A 21,527-nucleotide genomic window follows, 5' to 3' on the forward strand; every position below is an offset into this window, starting at 1 on the left:
GACACTACAGCTCCCAGAAGGCCCCGCGCGCGGAGGCCGCGGGCGTCGGGAGAGCGTGGCCTGCTGGGAGGTGTAGTCGCTCAGCCTGCAGGCGAGGAGGCTGAGCCGGATGTCTGCGCTTCTCGCCGGCTGTTATCGCGACCTGAGGGCGCGGCGGCGCCCGGGGCCCCGCACGTGTTTCCTGGAGTCAGCCGCTCTCCGCCGGCTGTCTTTGGCCATCGCCTTGCTTCCTCTGGGCGTCTGAGGCCGTGCGGAGTCGGGCGTCTTGGGGTGCGGTGAGTGTACGCCATGGGAAAGGCCAAGGCGGCCGGGGCGCGCCCCAAGGCCCCCGCGGGAGCGCGGGGCGGCCGGGCGAGGCCCAACCCCAATCCGTTCGAAGTGAAAGTCAACAGGCAGAAGTTCCAGATCCTGGGCAGGAAGACTCGCCACGACGTTGGGCTGCCCGGGGTGTCGCGCGCAAGAGCCATCCAGAAGGTAAGCGGGGGCCCCCGCCCGCCGCGCGCTCCCTGGTGGGGGTCCCTGTCCTGGGCCTGCGTGAGAGCAGCGACCGCGCCGCACCCTCCTCGTTCTTTCGGGAGCGCAGATTGCCTGCCAGCTGCTCCCAACAGCGCGCCCGACCTCCCCGCTGCCCCAGGCTCGGGACCGACCACCGCACCACACGCCTCTGCCCCTGCGTGATTTTTGAACTAATTCCGGCGCAGCACAGACTCAGTAGCCGGACGGCCACGATTTGGGCCACACACTGACTAACCAGGAGGCCTTGGGCAACCTGGCGACTTCTCTGCGCCTCAGTTTCCTCATCTGTAAAATGGTGCTCACGATAATACCTACATCCTAGAGCTGTTGGAAGGACCAGATGCGTTCATTTAGAGTCCTGAGGAGAGTGCCTGGCACAGCCAGGTGTCATACAGCATATGTATTCCGTATCAGTTAGACTGTCTTCATGCCTCGGCTTTTGCGTGGGCTGGCATGACCTCCCCTGGAAAACTGCCCCTCCTTCGAGACCCAGCACACTCGTGCCACTAATCATTGACCTCTCCAGAAATTCCACGTGGAACAGGGTTTTCTTATTTTTCTAGTTTTAGAACTTCAAGAAGGTGTATATGCAGATGTAAGTAGATAAGGTAGGTAGACAGGTAATCACTCCGGTGCTGCCGTGGCATCTTACAGACCTGTTTTACCTTTCCTCATTTAGATTGAGCGCTGCAGGTTTAGGCACCATGGATCTTTTTCTTCACAGTATCCGGGATTACGTAGGATGCAATAGATGTTTGAAGAAGAAGCATATCTCTCATTGAAGCACACCACCCTGTCCCTTGCGGGGTAACCGAAATGCTGCCTTCTACAGAAAGTGTCACAGCTTTCATCTTTCCTGTGTTGATGGACACAGAGTATCCTGTACCTTTCAAATTCAATTCAACAAGTGGCATCCTAGATGCAGCTTCTAAGACCTGTTCATTGGTTTGATGAACAATATTGATTATTAATTACTCTGAGGAAGATACATTAGGTTGGTGAAAAAATTAAGGCACGAAAAGAACAAGTGAATTTCCTAACATCACACAACTGGTAATGGCTGGGGCTTGCACTTGGTTCAAATGCGAAGCCTTTATGCTCCACTGAGCACTTACATTTAAGCTCTGCTCTGGCTACTGGGGACATAAAGGTAAATTAAGACTTGGCCACCGCCTTCAAGGGCACGTAACCTATATTTTGTCACACAGTGTGCGATCCAGTTGTCATCCTTATTGCAAGGAGCTGGCAGTGTGTTCAATAACGAGACACTTGCGGCTGACTTGGATGAGTCCCCCATTACACACCCCCAGGCAGGTGTGGGGGATCGGATCGTGTGGGCTCTAGAATTGGCATGTTTGTGTTTACCACTTAAGCCTCGGTTTTCTCATTTCTAAAGTGGGGATAACATACATCCTGTGTCTCACGGCGGCTATAAGAAATAAAATCGCGTATTTAGCCCATCGTAAGTATTCTCTGGATACTAGCTATTGTTCTAAGACTTCTCAGCTTGTCATTCTCAGACTTCTTCACAATCTGGCCCCAACTTATTGTCCTTGTTTTGCCTTTTGAACTCAGTTTGCCCCAAAGGCCGGTCTTGTCCCCCACCTCTCTCAAGGGCCAGCCCAAGCCACCACTCGTCCTTTCCCGAGCCCCACGACCCAAACAGGAGAGGTTGTGCAGACCTCTAGTGTCTGACGGGTCCAGCGCTGTCCTCTGTGCTGAAGGCCTGGGGGTGAGAGGCCCGGAGGGGGCCTGGCTGCCTCTGAACTCCCAGGGTTTGGTCCACAATAGAAATTCAGTATTTGCAGGAATTAGATGGAGAACCTTAGTGCTTCGGGGCTCAGAGTGAAGAAGGTGTTACAGTTAGGAGAGTCAGAACAGTCTTCACAGAGGGAGTCACACTCGAGCTCTGGAGGGTGAGCAGGACGTCCCCAGGCGGAGCTGAAGCTACGTTGTCCTGTGTCATGAGGTGTCATGAGGTGTCATGAGGCGTGAGGACGAAGAGCTCAGAGCTGTCTGGAGGAAACAGATCGTCCAGTTGAGTTAGGTCATGATATGTGTGTGGGAAAAACGGCTGACGAGGTACGCTTGGGTCTCGGTCTGTGCGGGTCCCTCAAAAGTGAATGGGCCGTCACTTCGTCTTCTCTAGTCAAGGGCAGCACTTGGTCCAGAGAGAGCAGGCTTGCTGTTGAGACTGCCAGGCCCCGCCGTCACGTTATCATCTGTAAAATAACAGAAGTTACTGCACTGATCCCGCACAGCGGGGCAGGCGCTGTGTTGGGACGTTGACGTTCAGTCCTCGGTCAGCCTTGTGAGGCAAGTGCTGTGATTAGCCCCATTTTACACCTGAGGAAACCGAGACGGAGCAGTGCTTAACTGTCTTCAGCTCTGTGACTCAGAGCTGGGACCCAGCCCAGACTCGGGAGCGTCCCGCTCACACAGCAGTTAGCGCAGGCCCACTCCGTCCTGCGCCTTCTTCTCTGTGAACTCTTGGGATCCCTCAGAGCAGCCTGAGGTCAGCAGCATTATCGCCCGTGTACAGGGTTCGTTTCTCCCCAAGTCCTCACTGGGACCCGTGTCCACACTCTTGGCTGCACCTCCTGGGCCTCCTGCCCATGTCAGTGAATGACCACAAGAGTCCACAGGAGCTAGTCTGGGATTACAAGTGCATTTAGCAAGTGGGCAGATTTGTAGGCGTGGACTCCGTGAGTGACGACGATTGGCTGTATATAAAATAAATGCGTGTATGTGACAGCAAAGAGCAAACACGTGGCTGTCACAGTCTGTGCCTGACATTGGTCATGGAGCTGATATTATGGCTTCCTTTTCAGCTCCTTGTTCTGTATTTCTCTCCCTCTCAGCCAGGACCCCAGCTCCTCCAGCTTCCTTACCTGATGCAGTGGCCTCAGGCTCTGCTTTATCTTTGGTCGCTGGCATTTCTCTTTAACCGTCCGTCTTGGGCTCGCCAGTACAGAGTGCGCCCTGGAGACTGCCGTCTGCTCCACTGCACGGCAGCAGCCCAGCTTCCCCTCAGCACCGAGGCCCATCTTTCCAGCCAGAAGATTGGCCCTTTTGGGGGAACTCTTGGTTTCAGTGGCCTAAGGCATACATAATGGCCAGATGGCAGTGTGTGTCATCGTCCAGTTTGTTAGGGCCATTGTACTGTCCTCTTGTGGAAGCCTTTCCCCCTTGGGGGCTAAGATCAGCAAGCATCAGAGCACTGCGTTGGCAGGACCAGTGTGAGATTGTTTTATGATCTGTTTTTCAGCGAACCCAGACTCTACTAAAGGAATACAAGGAAAGAGAGAAGTCCAATGTGTTTACAGACAGACGGTTTGGGGAATACAACAGCAGCATGAGCCCAGAGGAGAAGATGCTGAAGAGGTTCGCTCTGGAACAGCAGGTATGGGGAACAGTGGTGCCGTTCGGCACGGAAGTCGAGCACAGGAGAAGGCAGTTTCCCAGTTCACTTACGCTGCTGTGGGCACCAGCCCACTAGGTACAGCGGGTGGGTCGTCAGTCCCGTCCCTTGGCTGGGGAGGCCAAAGAGGAAGCAGCCTGCTGCAGGTAGCAGGCAGGTGGATAAATATCTTAACCAGAGTGCACGGCAGGCAGTGATGTGTCCTCACGTTTTGACTAAAGTCCTGCTTCAGCTCGGGTGGGTGGAGAGTGAGTGGGTGCTGGAACCTTCCTGGTGAGAAAAGCCGCATGAGAGACCAGTAGCTTAGCCTGGTCTGTTGACTTCTGCGGGTTCTGTTTATATCTGAATGATGACTCACATGATCCAGAATAATCTTAAAGCTGCTTAGGCTACATTGTCACGTTGCACGAGTAATAGAAAAACAATTGGGTTTTGCTATTAAATGGATGTGAACATTTTAGGGAACGGATTTTTTTTTTCCCCTATGTCAGCGACAACATGAAAAAAAAAACATCTACAACCTAAACGAAGATGAAGAATTAACTCACTACGGCCAGTCTTTGGCGGACATCGAAAAGCACAATGACATTGTTGACAGTGACAGTGACACCGAGGAACGAGGAACGCTGTCTGGTAAGGCCTGGGACGAGGGGACAGTCTGCTCAGTACTGGACTTTGTTCCTGCCCTTCTTGGAGACGTTGAGAAATAGTGTCGGGTAAAAGTGCCACTGATCATGAACCTCTCCAGAAATTCCACATGTAACAGGGTTTTCTTACTTTTCTAATTTTAGACCTTTAAGAAGGTGTGTATGCAGATGTAGCTAGATAAGGTAGGTAGACAGAGGCTTTCGGAGGCTGAAAAAGCACTCCCGAATCCTCTAGGCCATTTCACCCAGGAGCTCAGAGAAGCAAGGGGACGTGTCCACCTGCACAGGTACAAGTGTAGTTTGATGTAACCAGGCGGCAGCTTCAGCAAGGAGGCACGATTAGAGCAAGAGGGGGCTGGAGCTGGGGTGCGGCCTGCTGGGGAGCAGGGCTGGGGACCCCAGCTCGGCCCGAGGGTGGGTAGAGTGAGAAGGCCAGCAGCTGGAAAGGCAGCCTAGAAGGTTCTGTGTCTGTTGCTGGCGTGAGATATGGGGCAAATTGCTTACCACCTAAGCCTCCATTTTCTCATCCAAGAGATTGGATGTTTTCTTTCCACTCCAACTGGTTGATGCCCACGTGTTTTCTTTCTGTCGTCTGCCTGGTAACTCAGGCTGTTTGGGGAGCAATGACTTGTCGCTGTCAGAGGAGCTGTGAGGGGTGGGAGGGTGGCAGTGGCCCTGGTCCTCGACTACCCTTCCCAGGGCTCAGCTTCTAGCTCGCTTTCCTGCATTTGCCGCTCTCACGAGGTCTGAATGCAGTTAAACAGGTCCTCTTTTTGTGGTGTTTCCGTCCCTCGGATCGTGGCAGGCGGGTGGTTTTCTGTCTCTGGGTTTTCGTGGAAAGAGTGGCTCACCTTGGGTATTCCTTAAGTGCCCCTGTGCCCAGGGTCTCAGGCCAGCCATTGGGTGTGAGGACTTTTCCTTGAATGTGGGATCAGCCCTCAGGACTGCGCCTGGAGAAACGTTGGCAGAAGGCGGTGACATCCGCTCCCGGACTTCACGGCTGTGCTTTCTGCTCTGTCTCTAGCCGAGCTGACAGCGGCTCATTTTGGAGGAGGCGGGCTCCTTCATAAGAAGACAGCGCAGCTGCCAGGCGGGGACGGGGAGAGACCCAAATCACGCAGAGAACTGATTGAGGAGCTCGTGGCGAAGTCAAAGCAGGACAAGGTGCGCTGCTTACACCGTGGACGTGGGGCGCTCCCTCGCGAGACACACCCCCAGATGCTCTCACCTCTCTTTCCCTGCACACTTCCAGGCTGTGTACTGCTGTCTGTGAACGTAGAAAAGCATCCGTTTTCAATAGGAGTATTTGAGACTTTGTCAAGCGTGCACCTCTGATGTTTTGGGGTTTGGGGTTTTGTTAGTTGCTTACTTGGTTGGTTGCAGCATTTTCACAGGTACTGGGACTGGCACCGCTTTGCACTAGCACGAGCAGTCCACGGCAGGAAACGAGGGCTCTGTGGGGAGACTTGGTAGCTTTGCAGCTAAGACACCAATGTCCTGTGGTTTCTTCTCTGTTGACGCATTCGGTATTACGTGTAGGCTGGACGCTGATGTCAGGCCGCCCGTCGGAGCCAAGCAGTAATGGAGCACCTGTGTCTGCTTTCTTTTCCAGAGGGAGAGACAAGCTCAGCGAGAAGACGCCCTGGAGCTCACAGAGAAGCTAGACCAAGACTGGAAGGAAATCCAGGCTCTCCTGGCACACAAGACGCCCAAGTCAGAGAACAGAGACACAAAGGGGAAACCGGAGGTAGGGCCGAGGGGCTGAAACGAACGCGGAGCTCACTGCTCACTTGACCTTCTCTGGAGAAAAGGTGGTGGCCAGGCGTCCTCCTGGTCTGTGGCCTTGGCCGCAACAACTTGCGGTCTCTGTTTCTGTTAGGATCCAAGTTTCCATTGAACTGTTATCAGGTTATCTGATATGTGTTATATCGGGGTAGAGATAAACTAAAAATTACTTCAATGTCTACTCAAAAATAAACTAAAGAAAACAGCTATTTCTTGGTATGAGAAATAGTTCGGCAGCGAGACTGTCAGATGGTGTTTGAATTAATACATTTACTTATTTGGTTCCCGGTGCATTCTTTTAGTCTAAAATGTTGACAAAGCTGCATTCATCTGAGTAGCTGGTTTCTAGGAAATAGCAAGGCTTGTACCAGATCACCTGGTCACGTGGCTGTCAGGATGTCCTTGTGGGTTACCCTTGCTGTTACCTTCACCTGAGCTCTCTTTTAGGGGCTTGACACCTAGATGAGCAATGTTTAGTTTTATTAATACAGATATATTTTGAGGAGAATTTTCTAGACGCGGGAAGTCCTGTATGACCTGAAAATGTCCTCAGCACTGTGGAGAAGCTTCTTGAGCTTCCTCTCAAGGAGAAAAGGCTCAAGAAGTGCTTTAGTGTCTTCCGTGATGGTGTGTGGCCATGGCTGGAAGTGCAGGAAGCCAGTTGTGTAGGCCTTTTCCTTCTGAAAAATGACACGTTCTTTCTTTCTGCCCCAGCCTGATGCATATGACATGGTGGTTCGTGAGCTTGGCTTTGAAATGAAGGCACAGCCCTCTAACAGGATGAAAACGGAAGAGGAGCTGGCCAGGGAGGAAGAGGAGCGGCTCCAGAAGCTGGAGGTGTGGGGCCGGGGAGGCAGCACTGGGCAGCCCCAGCGCTGGGCGGGGGGACGGGGGCTGTTCTGACCTTCGTTTAGGGCCTTGTTGCTCTGTTTTGTAAGGTGGGCGAAGAAGCTCTGCTTTAATCAATGAAATCTTTTTAGGCTATTTAAAGTTTATGTTTATTTTACTATACATACGTATTTTCTGATTATAAAAGCAAGAAAGTTCAGATAATGCCCAGACATGCCAAATAAACAATCGATGATTCTTACAGTCCCGTCACCTAAAACAGTTGCTGACAATATAGTACACTGCCTTCTCTACTTTATTCTGTGCCTTAAAAAAGGGTTTTTAAATGTCATTGTATGGAAACAAAAATGAAACCGAGACACGCTGTCCCCCGTCTGGCCTTCTTACTCTACCCTCTCCATGGGCCTCTTCCTATGTCCGGTGTGTTTTCACATAATACGCGTCGGGCTGCTGGTTTGGCCACATGCCAACCTCAGGGTAAGCTGTCCACGCTCTGTGAAGTGGCTGGGGACAATCAGGTGGGCTGGCATGATGTGACCAGGAAGACCCCAGAGTAATGGGCTCGCCTTTCTTGTCATTGGAAGACGTTTCTGCCACAGTGTTTGTTGTTTTTGTTAAGAAGAGTCTTTGACATGATACAACCAAATGTCAGCATGTTTGCTAGAAGCCTAAAGGCAGCCAGAGCTCTGAGGGCTGCCACAGAGCAGGCCAGGCTGGCTCCTTGTCACTTGTGCGATGAACACGTCACATGGCTTCGCTCCGTCCCTCAGGCTGACAGGCTCCGAAGAATGCTTGGAAAGGACGAGGACGAAAACACCAAGAAACCGAAACACGTGTCTGCAGATGACTTAAGTGACGGCTTCATACTAGACAAAGACGACAGGCGTCTGCTTTCTTACAAAGTAAGACATTCGCCTTTCTTTGCTTTCTGCCTGAAAAGAACACACTTTCCGGTGTTTCCTTTAGTAGGTTCGTCACAGATGAAAATTGTCTTTTTGAAAGTCTCTGCAGTTCTTTGGGTGTTTATGGCGTATCAGACACCGAGACTGTGGAGCAGACAGTGACATAGTTCTCACCGTGTCTGGAGCAGGAACGCAGATAATACCGGGCCGACCAGGCTCCTCTGGCTTCTGACTGGTGTCTGAGTTCTGCGTGCACTCAGCATTGACACCGGGCAGCTCACTAGAGCTGAGCGTCCTGAAAACTTCTGAGTCCAATACGTGCTTTTCTAATGCTGGGGTGGTGTTCATTCATAAACCCCGTAAGGCCCATAAGCCCTTTTAGAGTGTACCCCTCAGGGTTAGGGCAGGCAGGTGTATTGGGCAGAAGAGGATCCGAGGCAGGGAACCGGGTGCTCCCAAAACACTAGGGGACAGGGTTTCTTCCAGGTACAGCCCAACTACCAGAAAGCCCTGGCTGACCCCGCTGTTCCCCAGCCCCAGAGCCAGTGGTGGCTGCTGCACAGCTGCTGGCACACCGGGTCCTGGCAGCAGGGTTTGGAGAACGTGTTCCAGGCCTTTAGCCCTGTGAACCGGGGTGGCCTCAAAGGGGGTGAGCAGGGAAGCCATGGCCAGTGGACAGCTGCAGCACAGTGTTTGTGTTCCTTGCACGCGAGTGAAATAAAGCACCGTGTGCACAGCATTTGACGTAGTAACCAGGTGCCCCGACCACTGTGTCTCTGGGCTCGTGACGCCTGTGCTTCCGGCATTCTGTCCCAGGACGGAAAAATGAACGTCGAAGGAGAGCAAAGCGAGGCAGCCAGTGACGGTGAGAGCGCAGAGGAAGAGGGCCAGGACTCAAGTGAGGAGGACACAGAGGACAGCGGTGGCGCGGACAGCCACTCGGACCTGGAGCCCGACGTAGAAAGCGAGGAGGAAAGTGAGAGGCCGGCGCGGGAGCAGCAGCGGGCTCCTGGGAAGAGGCCGGCAAGCGGTGACCTGGAAGCTCGAGAAGCTGCAAGAACTGAGCTGCCCTATACGTTTGCAGGTGACACAAAATCGGGTTTTCTTAGGTTTCGGGAGGACACCCAGCCTGGCGATAAGCCTGCCATGCTGGGGCTGCGCATGTGGCGTGGGGACTGAGGGTGGACACGATCTGTCTGTTAAGTCTTGGCTGTTAGATGGGCACGGCCATCTTCCTCCTCGGTCTGTCTGGTGTCACCGTGGGGCCTGACCCAGGCCCTGGCATGAGGGTTAGCCCTGGCTGCGTGCCCGCAGCATTCTGTGGGTCGTCAGCAGGTGACGGCACACACACACCTTTCCATAGCAGTATCTCCCTGCTGTTTTTAAATGGTCAGCCTTTTGTGGTGGGTGGGCGGCTGCCATGGAGACCCAGGGAGGGGCCGGGAGGTGAGTGAGTGGCCTTGGGAAGGCTGCCTGTGTTCACATCTCGGCACACTTGTTCGGCCACAAAACATCTGACGTGGGATAAAGTACGTTGTTTTCTCTGGCACGTAGTCCGACATGGTCCTGTGACTTCAGTCATTTCCGGAGAGGACGAAGTCACGGGTGAGGCTGGCTTCCATGGGAGTCTCAGGTGGCGACACTGCTCCAGTGACGTGGCTCTTTCCAGCTCGTTCTGAACCAGTCTGGGCACGAAAGCTGCCACTCTGTCACCTGGCCTCACTGCGTGTTGGGTGTTTGGACAGAGTCCTGATAGAGCAAAGGCTGCCGGTCATTTCTTCATGGCATCTGTCCTCGGGCCTGCTCGCTGAGAGCCCAGGTTAATCAGAGCTCACAGGACACACAGAGCACGCGTGGGATGTGTCTGGCATTACAATGTGAGATGAGATCTGTGTGTCACAGACAGACATTAAGCTATCGCTTGGTAAAGCGGAAGAAGCAATATTGCTTCCGCTGTGGCTGGTTTTGCTTCTGTTAGCAGGCACCTGCGTCCTTCTTGTCCTTCTCGTTTCAAATGCTAAGTGTGCGGTGTGCTCCGTGTTTTTCATAGCTCCAGAATCCTATGAGGAACTGAAGTCTTTATTGTCAGGAAAATCCGTGGAAGAGCAGTTTTTGGTGGTGGAGAGAATTCAGAAATGCAACCACCCAAGTCTTGCCGTGGGAAACAAAGCGAAATTAGAAGTACGTAGGCGGAAAGGCAGGTGGAGGGTTGGGGGTAGAGGGTGGGCCCACCGGGGGCTGCCAGGGCCTGCAGGCCACCCAGCACATGTCACCCTCACACACGTGCTATGGGCTGTGATGCCTGGGAGTTGGAGCAGGCAGAGAAGCAAGCCTTGACATTCGTCACCCTTGAGGCCCACAGCAGGCCCAGGAAGGCAGGCACTGTTGCCTCACACTGAGCCAGGGACATGGGCGACAGCACGAGCCTATCCCTTCTGCACATGCTGCAGTCAGTCACTGAGCAAGGCCCACTTTGGGTGTGTCCTTGGTTTTCTTGTAAGATGGAGGTGTCGTCTGCCACGTTGTGGAGATGCACGCCCGACCCCACTCTCGTGTGTGCTCCCCCTGGGGATCAGCGGGGTGCTCTACCCATCGGTAGCCCTGAGCCCCCCCACCCCGACTGTGGTGACGTGCGTGGGCTGCCCGTGGTTTTGTTCTGAGGTTAGCACTGAGCCGTTTCATCGTGTTCCTGCAGAAACTGTTTGGCTTCCTTTTGGAATACGTTGGCGACGTGGCTACAGACGACCCACCAGACCTCAGAATAATTGATAAGTTGGTTGTGTAAGTAAAGCTCGTGGGCTGTGGGGCTGAGCTGAACAAGTTCCTCCTGCTTAGGGTCATAAGAATACAGCGCTTTTAAGGTCGGCCTTGGAAACGGGCTGCCCGGCGTGCACCAGCTGCCGTCCTCTCAGCTGTGACAGCGTGTGGGACAGGTCAGCTGCTCCCCGGCCCAGAGCAGGGTTTGTAGCTACAGTGAACCCCGTCAGATTTGATCATACTATTCGGTGGCCAACTTTCTGTTTCATTAGCCAGTGAAATTTCAGGCTCCAGTGTCACCCCGGGTGTTCACCTCAGTGAGACCAGGCTTCGTTTAGGAAGCATGTCATCTTGTCCACCTGTTCCCGTCCTGTGCAGGGACGGTGGCCAGTTTCCAGACCCTCCCTGCACTAAAACCCCCATGAAGCGGAGACCCCGTGGTGGCTGGTGGCCCCGTGGTAGGTGGGGGGAGGCATGGCGGGGAGTTCTAACTGGGAGGCTTAGTGACAGCGTGTGGCCTCGTGGTGCCGAGCCAGCTTCTGCCGTTTCAGAAGTGCTGGTGCAGAGTCTGGAGTTCACGGTCAGGCGCCTGACACTTGTCGTCCACATCGGGCACGTGGCCTGTGCTCCCCACAGTTACCACAGGTAGAACTCCTCCTGCTGGAGGTCCCGGCCAGGTTTTTAGGAAATGGCAAAACAGTATAGATTGTTTTAAATCGACTACAAAACTCTGGCTCGCCAGGAAGGCCAGCCACGTAGCAGCAACAGGAAAAGTGGCTTCATCCAGGGGTTTTCAGTTCAAACTTACAGTCAGCAGGTGACTTCACAGGAGAATGGTATCATGGGAGGTTCGGGGTTTTCTGAGAGTGTTTTTGTACCTGGAGTTACTGGCCCCTGACTTGTGTTTCTGATTAACAGGCATTTATACAACCTGTGCCAGATGTTTCCTGAGTCTGCAGGCGACTCAATAAAGTTTGTCCTCCGAGACGCCATGCACGAGATGGAAGGGATGATTGAGGCGAAAGGTCGAGCCGCGTTTCCCGGGTTGGACGTGGTAAGCTGGGGCTCGCCTTGACCCGGTCGTGGGCCTGCGGCCACCAGGCCTGCACTGAGCGAATGACGTGGCTTCGGTAGGTGGGCCGTCCCTAGCGCTCCCGGAGTGACCTGCAGTGTGTGCATCAAACGACACGGGTTGGTTGCGTACGCATCAGGCTGTGCTGAGCCTTCATGGCAAGGAGGTCTTAAGGCAAACGGAGCTGCCTTCCTGAGGACCCACGCCTGCGGCTGGTTTTGCTCCCTCTCGTCTCTTCATTCACTAGGAGACATTAGAACAGTTTTATGACAGCCATGAGTGGTATTGTCAACTTCAGTAACTTTGAGGAAACACTTGTTCAGTTATTCCATTTTCAGGTCTTTGTGTTGAAATAAATTAACAATTATTAGCAGAAACTTAAAAATTTTTAACAGGATTTATGTTCTTGGTTTTAATAGACTCCACAAAATAGGGTCCGAGCCAGTGTCTGTGAACCACTGCTGGTGACTTCAGTTCTTCTGGGAGCTTCCACCCAGTGTCTTCACTAGACCTTTCCCTATTTAGCCAGGATTGAGGGGTACCTGGAGCCCTGGCAAGGAGATCCAGCCTCTGCCTCCTCAGAGCCCATTTCTGCCAGGAGTGTTCGTGAGGAGGCCATGTAGCGGTGACATGGCAGGCTGCCCGGCCTTCAGCCCAGTTCCTTTGTCTGAGCTGTGGGGTCCTGGCCCCTTTCCTTGTCTGTAAGCGGCAGTGACAGTTACAACAATGCCTGCCTTTTTGGTGCCTTGTATCGGGGTAGCCTGTAGGCTATGCCTGACCCATGGTAGTTTTCTAAAAGTAACAGCTTGCTACCATCGTCATCTAGGACAAAACAGCCATGTTTTTGTTTTTAAATGTCATCTTGGGAGAAAGTAGTCCAGGCAGCTTCATGTCCTGGAGATGGCACAGGCTCCCCACTTCTTTGGGGGTGTGGTGGGGTGGGTCTCCCAGCCTGGTCCAGACCCACCCCGCCACCAGGCTGTACCACCCTGATTTGACATATTTTAAGTCTCGCTTCACCTGCATTACTCCCTGATATGACATTAGACCTTGACAGCTTCAAAGAAATACTGCCATTAGCAATTGACTGTTGCTCAAACCAAGTCCGGAAGCGCTGGGGTCCGTTTGTCACGTGATGAGCAGGTGGGGGGATGGATCTCAGCTCAGGATGGCAGAGAGCAAATGACAGTGTTCAGAGAACAGTGCCCGCAGCTCCCAGCTCCGCTCCCCCAGGAGCCTCAGTTTCCTCATCTGTATAATGGGTATACTGTACCTAATCCTCACAGTGACCCAACGAGGTATACGTGTGGGCTTGCTATTCTGCCCAGCAGGCTCTGTGAGGTTGTCCCAGAGGGAGAGGACCTCTTCCCTCTGAGCTCACAGCTCAGAGCAGGACTCATGGTGTGGGCCCGAGAGCCTTGGGCCGCTTCCTGCTGAGTTGGGGCAGGTGGTCATGAGCGCCCAGGTAGTAGGGACCTCTGCCCAGCCTTACGGGCCATAAACCCTGCTGGGCTTCCCCAGAAAGTGCAGCCCCGTCCTGTGCCCACGCACTGGTCCACCAGGGAAGCCCGCACATCCCAGAAGAGGCCGGCCGTCTGTGGTGTGCGAGAGAACAGGCACGCAGCATGTATGGGACAGGGTCCAGGGGACACTGACACCGACCTGCGAGGCCTGCCCTGGCCAAGAGGCCACGGTGACAGCACCACACTATAGAGGTTGCAAGCCTGTTTTACTCTTGGGCCTTTTCAAACGCAGCATTTTAAACTTCTTTTTCCTTCTTTAATCTGTGTCATCACACTTCCTTTCCAGCTCATTTACTTGAAAATTGCTGGGATGCTGTTTCCGACCTCTGACTTCTGGCACCCTGTCGTGACCCCCACGCTGGTGTGTCTGAGCCAGCTGCTCACAAAGGTGCGTCCCACTTGCACTCGTACATGGTCACACCTGCTCCATCACAGCCAGCGGCTCCTGGGGCCGTGCTGAGTGAGGCCATGGAGACTGGCCTTTGGGGTCAGGCGTAAGACAGGCTCATCCAAAAGGGCCCGTCAGGATGACAAGATGGGACTGAGGTCAGAAGCGGCCCCAGCCCCCTCCCAGAGCCCGGCTCCAGCAGCCCCAGACGGGCTGGGGTGGGGGGTCTAATTTAGCACCTGCAGGTAGCAGGGTATGATCCCAGCAAACAACCTTTCTAGTTAGTGAAGAGGGCATCAAGTCCGACATGGGCTCTGTCCCGCTTTCAGCTTTAACAAAGTCCCAACAGCTCCTTTCCCAGGCAGCTCACACCCATGCACGCTCGCTGCAGTCACTGGCTGTCCGCTCAAAAGGGCCTCAGCATGCACAAAGCTCTGTGCCTGAAGCCCGCTGACCCTCCACCGTTGGGAGGGGTGGTCCCCTCCGTGCAGAAGCTCAGGGTATGCGGCTCACCTGGGAGCCACGTGTGGCAACTTCTACCGAGCCCATTCCTTCCAGTGCCCCGTCCTGTCTCTCCAAGACGCTGTGAAGGGTCTGTTTGTGTGCTGCGTGTTCCTGGACTACGTGTCACTGTCGCAGAGGTTCGTCCCTGAGCTGATTAATTTCCTCCTGGGGATTCTTTACATAGCAACTCCAAATAAGCAAAGCCAAGGTGAGTTGATTTGAAGCTTTTTCAAATGTGTTATACTTTAGAATTTTTTTTACAGACTTCTGAAAGTAACTGATACTCATTGTAGAAAGTTCAGAATATGGAAAAATGGAAAGAAGACAAAAATGTCTGAAATCCTATCATCCAGAGTAGCTTTTTTCTCCGTGTGGCCATGTGTACACACCCACATGTGGAAGAGATCAGGATGGTAATTGATATGTGCATTCTGAACTGATGCGTGCTCTGCATGTAAAGTACATTGAAGGTGGCAACAAGAATGTGTTACTAGTGTGGCTCACTTATGTCTCGTGGGCAGCACTGCTCTGGATGGCGCCTACGGGCTCCGAATTCTGGAAGGAGAGAGTCAAAAGCCGTATTCTGATGAGAAAACATTTCAGCGCTATTGGCCTTCTCAGTTACCCCCCTCCCCTCCTCCAGGCAGCCCCCATGATGTCGCCCAGGCACCCTCCCAGACCTTCCTCCCGCTCGCTGCTCCCCTCATGGGACCACCAAGGACTCGCTAGGCCTTTGTCCCCTCGCTGTGTCATGTCTGTAGGTTCTATCTCAAGAACAAGACCGAGATCTCCCACTTCCAGCCCGTCTGTGGTGTTGAGCGCCTCCTAAGGGCCCAGTGGGGCAGTGCTGTTCCAAACCTAGGAACTATGCCTGAAGGTGTCTGGCAGGCCCTTGGTCCTTTTGCTTTAACTCATAAAGCACTGTCCTGCGTGTGGCTCCTGCTCCCTGGCTGCGCCCGTACTGTGTGCCGACGTGGTGGGCACAGGAGAGGCACAGTCCCCCCAGGGAAACCCGTCAAGATGGGTGCGGTCAGGGCGAAGTGTAGAATGCACTGGATGTGGGTCAGGCAGCGCGTGGGCGAGCTGCTGTCAGCCACTTGCCCCTCCCCCTTTGCCCGGCTACTGCCCCCTTTTCTGTTCCTGTACCACACTCCTCTGCCCGCCCCGCTGGGCGCTCCTGTTCCTCATTGCTCCTCTGGGTGATGGGTTACGTCCTGCACACCCCAGGGCCTCTGCTGGCTTCGCTCTGCAGCCCCCCCCCCCCCAGCATTCCCAGCTGACCCCCATCCCCTCGTCGGCCTCTCTTGTCACCCACTGTTTCTCCTAATTTTCGATCCACTTATTCCTGCGTACGGGCAAGGATCTGGTCTGTCTGTGGACGTGGCCCCAGGACCCCTGCCGAGGCCGTCACCCGTGTCTGCGTAGTAAAAATCAGTGCGTGTTTCTGAAGAGGGAACCTTCTGCAGCTTCGCCCTTCGAGCCTGCCCGCAAGCCCAGTAACAGGCGGTCTGTGTCGCTGTCCCACGCATTCAGGTTACGCTCCGGTGCACCCTTTCAGAGCACTTGGGAAGAACTCGGAGCTGCTCGTCGTGTCTGATGAGAAGGACACGGCCACGTGGCAGCGCAGGAGCCTCGCCCTCCTCTGGGCGGGTGGCCTGAACGCCCCGACGGAGACGGAGGCCAACCACACCAGGTATGCCGGGCACCGGCCTCCGGGCAGTGGCACCTGTGCTCGTGCAGCAGCTCCCAGGGCCCTCGGTGCCAGTCCAGGCCTCAGAGGCCGCCAGGAGCCGGGCGCCACCTAGGAGCCTGCGCCAAGGTGCCCCAGCTTCATCTGTTTGTGGGTGGTGGGGTCTTGTGTGTGATGTCGTATCCTTTGCTTGTCCGTCATCTGTTGGTGGACATTCGAAGGCTCCCACGTTTCCGCTTTTGTGAATGCTGCAGCTGTGAACACGGGTGTGTGGAATCTCTGAGACCCAGCTTTCACTCTGGGGAACATAACCAGATGTGGGATTGCTGGATCATATGGTAACTCAATTTATCATTCTTTGAGGAACCTCCATACTTTTTCCACAGCAGTTGCACCACATTTTACATTCCCACCAACAGTGCACGAGGGTCCAGTGTCCCCACGTCCTCACTGACACTTGTTTTCTGGGCTTTTTGAGAACAGCCACAGTAGCCGTCCTACTGGGTGTGAGGTCATATCCTGTTGTGGTTTTGACTTGCATTTCTCTGATGATCAGTGACCTTGAGCATTTTTTCACGTGCCTGTTGGCCATATGTGTGTGTCTTCTTTGGAAAAATGTCTGTTCAGGTCCTGATGGCGATTATTTCCATGAAAAAGGTGACTTTCCCAGAATGTGTGTATTGTTTCCAAAATATACCTGCTTGATCTTTCAGATAGTAATTTAGAAGCGGACGTAGGCGGCTCTGCTTCCGAGCTGCCGTGCTTCCACGATACTCTTCTGTCAGGGCACGTGCTGTGCCCCTCAGCGCCTGGCGCCGTCAGGCCCCGGCGACCACGGCCCGAGTCGTGTTTTCCAGCCTTGTGAGCAGCAGACTCTGGCCTCTGCCGGGCTTGTTGCCTCGGTCCCTGAAGCTGCCTCTCGCCCTCACAGGCTGTCCTGCCTGGCCGTGTGCCTGTCTCTGGTGAAGCACTGCATGCTCATGTATGCCACACTGCCGTCCTTCCATGACATCACGAGGCCCCTCAAAGCCCTCCTGACAGAGCACCTGGCCGCCGGCAGTCACCCCCGCGAGCTCCAGGTGAGGCCCTTGCCAGGACAACACTCAGTCCGGCTCGGCCATTTCCATGCCGGGGAGCAGGGAGTGGCGTTCCTGCCCCTGGGGTTGTGGCCAGGTCATCAATGACACCATTTTTGCAAGTTAGAAGCACAAATGGGAAATAGAGTCACGATGGTGAGAGACTGAGAGTAGCTGCTGGACTGAGTCTGGCCTGGGTCATCTGAGAGCTGTCACGTTATGTGCTCCCTTCTGCCTGCCTACTGCCCTCCCGAGCCACACAGGTTTTCTAAGGACAGTCCACCATCCTATACAAGACAACAGAAGGGCTCCCTCTGTCTGACCTGCAAGCTCCCACGTGTGCGTCTAAATGAGCGTCCGCAGCCTTTTAGCTCTGCCTTCCTGCCATTCCGCACCGACTTCCCGTCTTTCCACACCAGCCTGGGACCTCGTTAAGGGAAGTCATCCCTCCAGTGTCAGCCTCGCCGTCCCCTTCACACGCTCTGACCTCCACACAGGTCTTCACACGTGCCCTTCCCTCGGCCTGGGACGCTCTCCTTACAGCCACGTACTGACCCCCCCGCTTTCTGTGCCTCTTCTCCACGGCGTGACCACTCAGCACGTCATGCTGTCGTACCTCTGACCCCCTAGGATACGGGCCATGAGGACATCGTCATCTTGTGGAAGGTTGGAAGGTCTCCACCCTGTATCCACTTACCGTAGATGTGTCTGTGGCTTGTCCCTTAAAGGGCTGAGTGGCTGTCCGGCCCTACGAGATTTGGGCAGGCCCAGAGGCCATGGGTGGTGGACTCAGGGTGAATTGAGCTGGTCATGGCTTGAGTGGAGTCCCATGGAGGCTGGGCACTTGGCCCTCAGAGGTGAACCTCCAGACGAGCCAGGGGGTGGCCGTGCCTGTGCTACACCTTTGCGAGGGGAAAGGAATGGAACCAACATCAGTGAGCTGGCTTCTAGAAAGTTCCTTAGAAGCTCCAGCCAACTCTCCTAGAAGCCAAGGCCATGATGAAAATGCCTTAACCATCTGGTTCTTTCTCTTGGGATGAAAGTGAGGTCAGATCACAAAGACTGGTAGAAATTCAGGCCTACTGCAGGCCCGGCCAGGTGGCTACCCATCGGCTTCCCCTGTACCCAACTCCCAGCAGGTCCATAAAAGGTGTGTCACTGCTGCCCTGTCTTCCAGTTTCTCTGGAAAAGAAGATGCCTTCACGTTTGCTAGATGCTGGAAGTGCCTAAATCAGACACTTGACCCAGTCTTTGGGCCTGCAGTCCTGCCACATGCAGGGTGTGAGGAAAGATAAGAGCTGTCTGCACAGTCCCCTCCCTCATTGGCAAGGAGACAGAAGGTCCAGTCACAGCCAGGCCACGCCTATAAGCACAGCTATGCACCCACACCCGTGTATTTAGCAGATGGGGACTGATGGCAAGAAGGTCTGCAGGGGGCAAGGTCTTGTTCTGTCCCCTCCCTCCTGTAGGACACAGAGCCTGTTGGAGGAGCTCGTGAGGCCACAGTGGGCGGGCCCCTGACCACCTCCGTTCTCCGTGTTCCAGGAGCTGTCTCAAAGCATACTGACAAAAATGGAAACCCAAGGGAGGCACTATCAGCCGCTGATCTGTGAGAAGAGCAAGCCGGTGCCGCTGAAAATGTTCACCCCGCGGCTGGTCAAAGTGTGAGTACAGTCGTGCCCCCGCAGCACCCCCAGTTCCTGCAGGGCCCCGGGAGCTCAGGGCTACAGGTCGCAGCCCACGACGGGTAGGGGCTCTAGCTGAGACCTGGGGCCAACTAGACTGTTGCCTCCTGGGCGCCGGCTTTCTGCTGTAGCCTCGAGTTCGGAAGAAAACAGGGAAGCACTAAGGAGGAGCAGGAGAGGAAGAGGCTGATCCACAAGCACAAGCGCGAGTTTAAAGGCGCCGTCCGGGAAATCCGCAAGGACAACCAGTTCCTGGCCCGGATGCAGCTCTCGGAGATCATGGAACGGTGAGGGAGCCGGTGCTGTGCCCTGTGGTGCTGCCCCGTGGCCCTGGGCCTGACGGCTGGGCAGGGGCTGAGGGCGGGGGCCGGGCCGGGCAGGCTCCTTCCCCCTTTTCCTTCCTCTGCACTGGACATGGGGGTCACGGGCCCCTTGGGATTCTGAATGCTGTCGGGTCAGATATGAAAAGGGGACAGTTGTCCTCCAAAACCTAATGGGTTTTATTTTCTTTTTTCCCCCTTCTATTCTTAGGGATGCGGAAAGAAAGCGAAAAGTGAAGCAGCTTTTTAACAGCCTGGCTACACAGGAAGGTGAATGGAAAGCTCTGAAGAGGAAAAAGTTCAAAAAATAAATTGTGTTTTATGTTAGACTGGGAGATGTTATATTTTGGCAGTAACGAAGGGCATTGTAGTATCAGTGTGACCTTTTTCCCCTCCTTCAGTTCCTGCTCAACACCTCTCCTGATGAAATGTGCTTTGAGACTTGGGAACCGTTCTCCACAAGCGTAGTGTGCTCGTAAACTGTCAATGACCCGGCCCACTGTGTTTCCATGGACCTCGGCTAATCACAGGGTTTGGGACTGAGGGGATTCGGCCAACGTCATTTTTAGGATATCAACCGAGGACATTTGCCTTCGTGTATAGAATTCAGAGTGTTATTTAACATATAAATTAAAGTAAGGTTGCAAACACTTTAGAAATCAGAGAACAAAATCGCCCAGAAGCCCAGCATCCTAACAGCCCAGATTGGCACTGCCCTAATCCAGTCTTCCTCTGATGCTTTAGGGTGCCGGGTGTTGCTCCCCTAAGTGCTGGGCTGCCTTGGAAGGGGGTGCGAGTTCTTGGGCTGCATCTGCACTGACCCAGGAGTCTTAAGTTTTGAGTCAGAATAAGTTGGAAGACACTCGGCAGTCTGATGAAGGTCGCAAGCTCGTAAGTTAAAGGGCTGCTTCTCATCCTCTGCACAAATCAGGAGCTTTGTAATGAAGGACCGAGAGAGGGCCGAGGTGGCAGAGGACGTCAGCGCGGTGCCTGCTGCATCCCAGGACCACACCAAAATTACAAGTGAATTACACTGGTACCTTGGTTTTCCAATGTAATCCATTCCAGAAGACCGTTCGAGTTCTGAAACGTTCGAAAACCGAGGCACGGTGTCCCCATAGAAAGTAATGCAAAATGGATTAATCCATTCCAGACCTTTAAAATCAACCCCTAAAACTGCAAATTTAGCATGAATTTTACTATCTAATGATACCATAATCCATAAAATTACGGTGTTTGTAAACCAACACGTTCATCAATGGAGGTGATCGAAAACCAGGGTACCACTGTATAGAATAGTCAACCTCAAGAATCATCTGAACACTCGCTGAACAGAACCGCTATAAGGATATAAAGAAGAGGCCACATCGAGACTGGTATGGGGCAGGGACGTGAAATGGGTTGACCCCAATCCCACAGAGGTTGAATGCCGGGAGGGACACTTCGGTGGCAGAGGTCCCTTCTGAAGGGGGTAGCCCCCAGCCCCACGCCAGGCTCCACAGCCCAGGGGTCCTGTGCCAGGAAGAGGAGTTCCCATGGCATCTGACAGTGAAAATCAGCAAGGACTCGGTCTTCCCTTCCAAGTGGGGCAGAAGGCGGCTGGAAACCCAGACGCCCCTCTATGGAGCTGGCACACAGACTTGCTTGCTCGTAGGCACTCACCTGGTCTCTGATGGAGGGGTGGCAGATCGGGAGGCCCAAGAACATGTGGGGAAAGACTGAGTTGCGTGGCTTCAGTGCGGGAGCTGGAGGGACGGGAACCGCTGTTCTCCCTATGTAGAGCCTGACACACATGTGGCCTACAAGAAGGCGCCACCTTTTCAGAGTTAAGCCCTCCCCCAAAGGGGCAGGTCTGGAACCGCATTGGTCTGGTGGAATCTGCATGTGCGCACCGCCTTGGTGACACCCTGGGTCCCTACCCTCCAAACCGCTGCTGCTACATCACTGGAAAATGACTATTGGGCTGCTGGCCCCGCCCCACAGGCTGAAGGAAACCTGTTTAAAGAGAGCGAAGGGCCTGTGGCAGCATAGGAAATGTTTGCCAGTGGCAGTAACCCAAGACCTGTGCCACAGCGTCAACGGGCATTGGCTGGCCATAGTGTTCTCAGGGCGTTTTTGTGGGGTGGTCACCAATCCAGCACCTAAGACTGCATTGACTTTGTAGAAACAGCCGACCACACCCCTTACCTCCCTGGGACCCTGCCCCGCCCACCTAGAGCTGTATTTCCAGGGGCACTAGGGGTACCTCGGTGACTGGCCCCACCCCCACAAACCGAGCAGGTCTTTCACAATAGCAGACAACCTGCAACGGCCCAGGAAGATATTGATGGACAGTGACTCAAAAACTGCACCAGGGGCAGTTCTCAGGAATTTGCGAGTCTGAGGCAGTGCC

The 21,527-nt window shown here is 54.2% G+C and overlaps 1 protein-coding gene across 1 annotated transcript; it reads left to right on the forward strand.

Annotated features, from left to right (window-relative positions):
• Positions 1-78: 78 nt before the first annotated feature.
• Positions 79-19,462, forward strand: NOP14 (NOP14 nucleolar protein). The gene is made up of 18 exons (XM_019711477.3): positions 79-474; positions 3,785-3,919; positions 4,429-4,570; positions 5,609-5,748; positions 6,197-6,331; positions 7,084-7,206; positions 7,989-8,120; positions 8,937-9,204; positions 10,171-10,301; positions 10,816-10,901; positions 11,796-11,931; positions 13,759-13,860; positions 14,419-14,572; positions 15,898-16,057; positions 16,986-17,133; positions 18,676-18,794; positions 18,947-19,102; positions 19,347-19,462. Exons 1-18 carry the CDS (start codon positions 289-291, stop codon positions 19,444-19,446), a joined length of 2,553 nt encoding a protein of 850 aa, XP_019567036.3. The 5' UTR covers positions 79-288; the 3' UTR covers positions 19,447-19,462.
• The last annotated feature ends 2,065 nt before the right edge of the window (positions 19,463-21,527 follow it).

The sequence above is a fragment of the Rhinolophus sinicus genome, chromosome 1 (assembly GCF_057876585.1).
Source record: "Rhinolophus sinicus isolate RSI-liver-muscle chromosome 1, RSI-T2T, whole genome shotgun sequence".
NCBI lineage: Eukaryota > Metazoa > Chordata > Mammalia > Chiroptera > Rhinolophidae > Rhinolophus > Rhinolophus sinicus.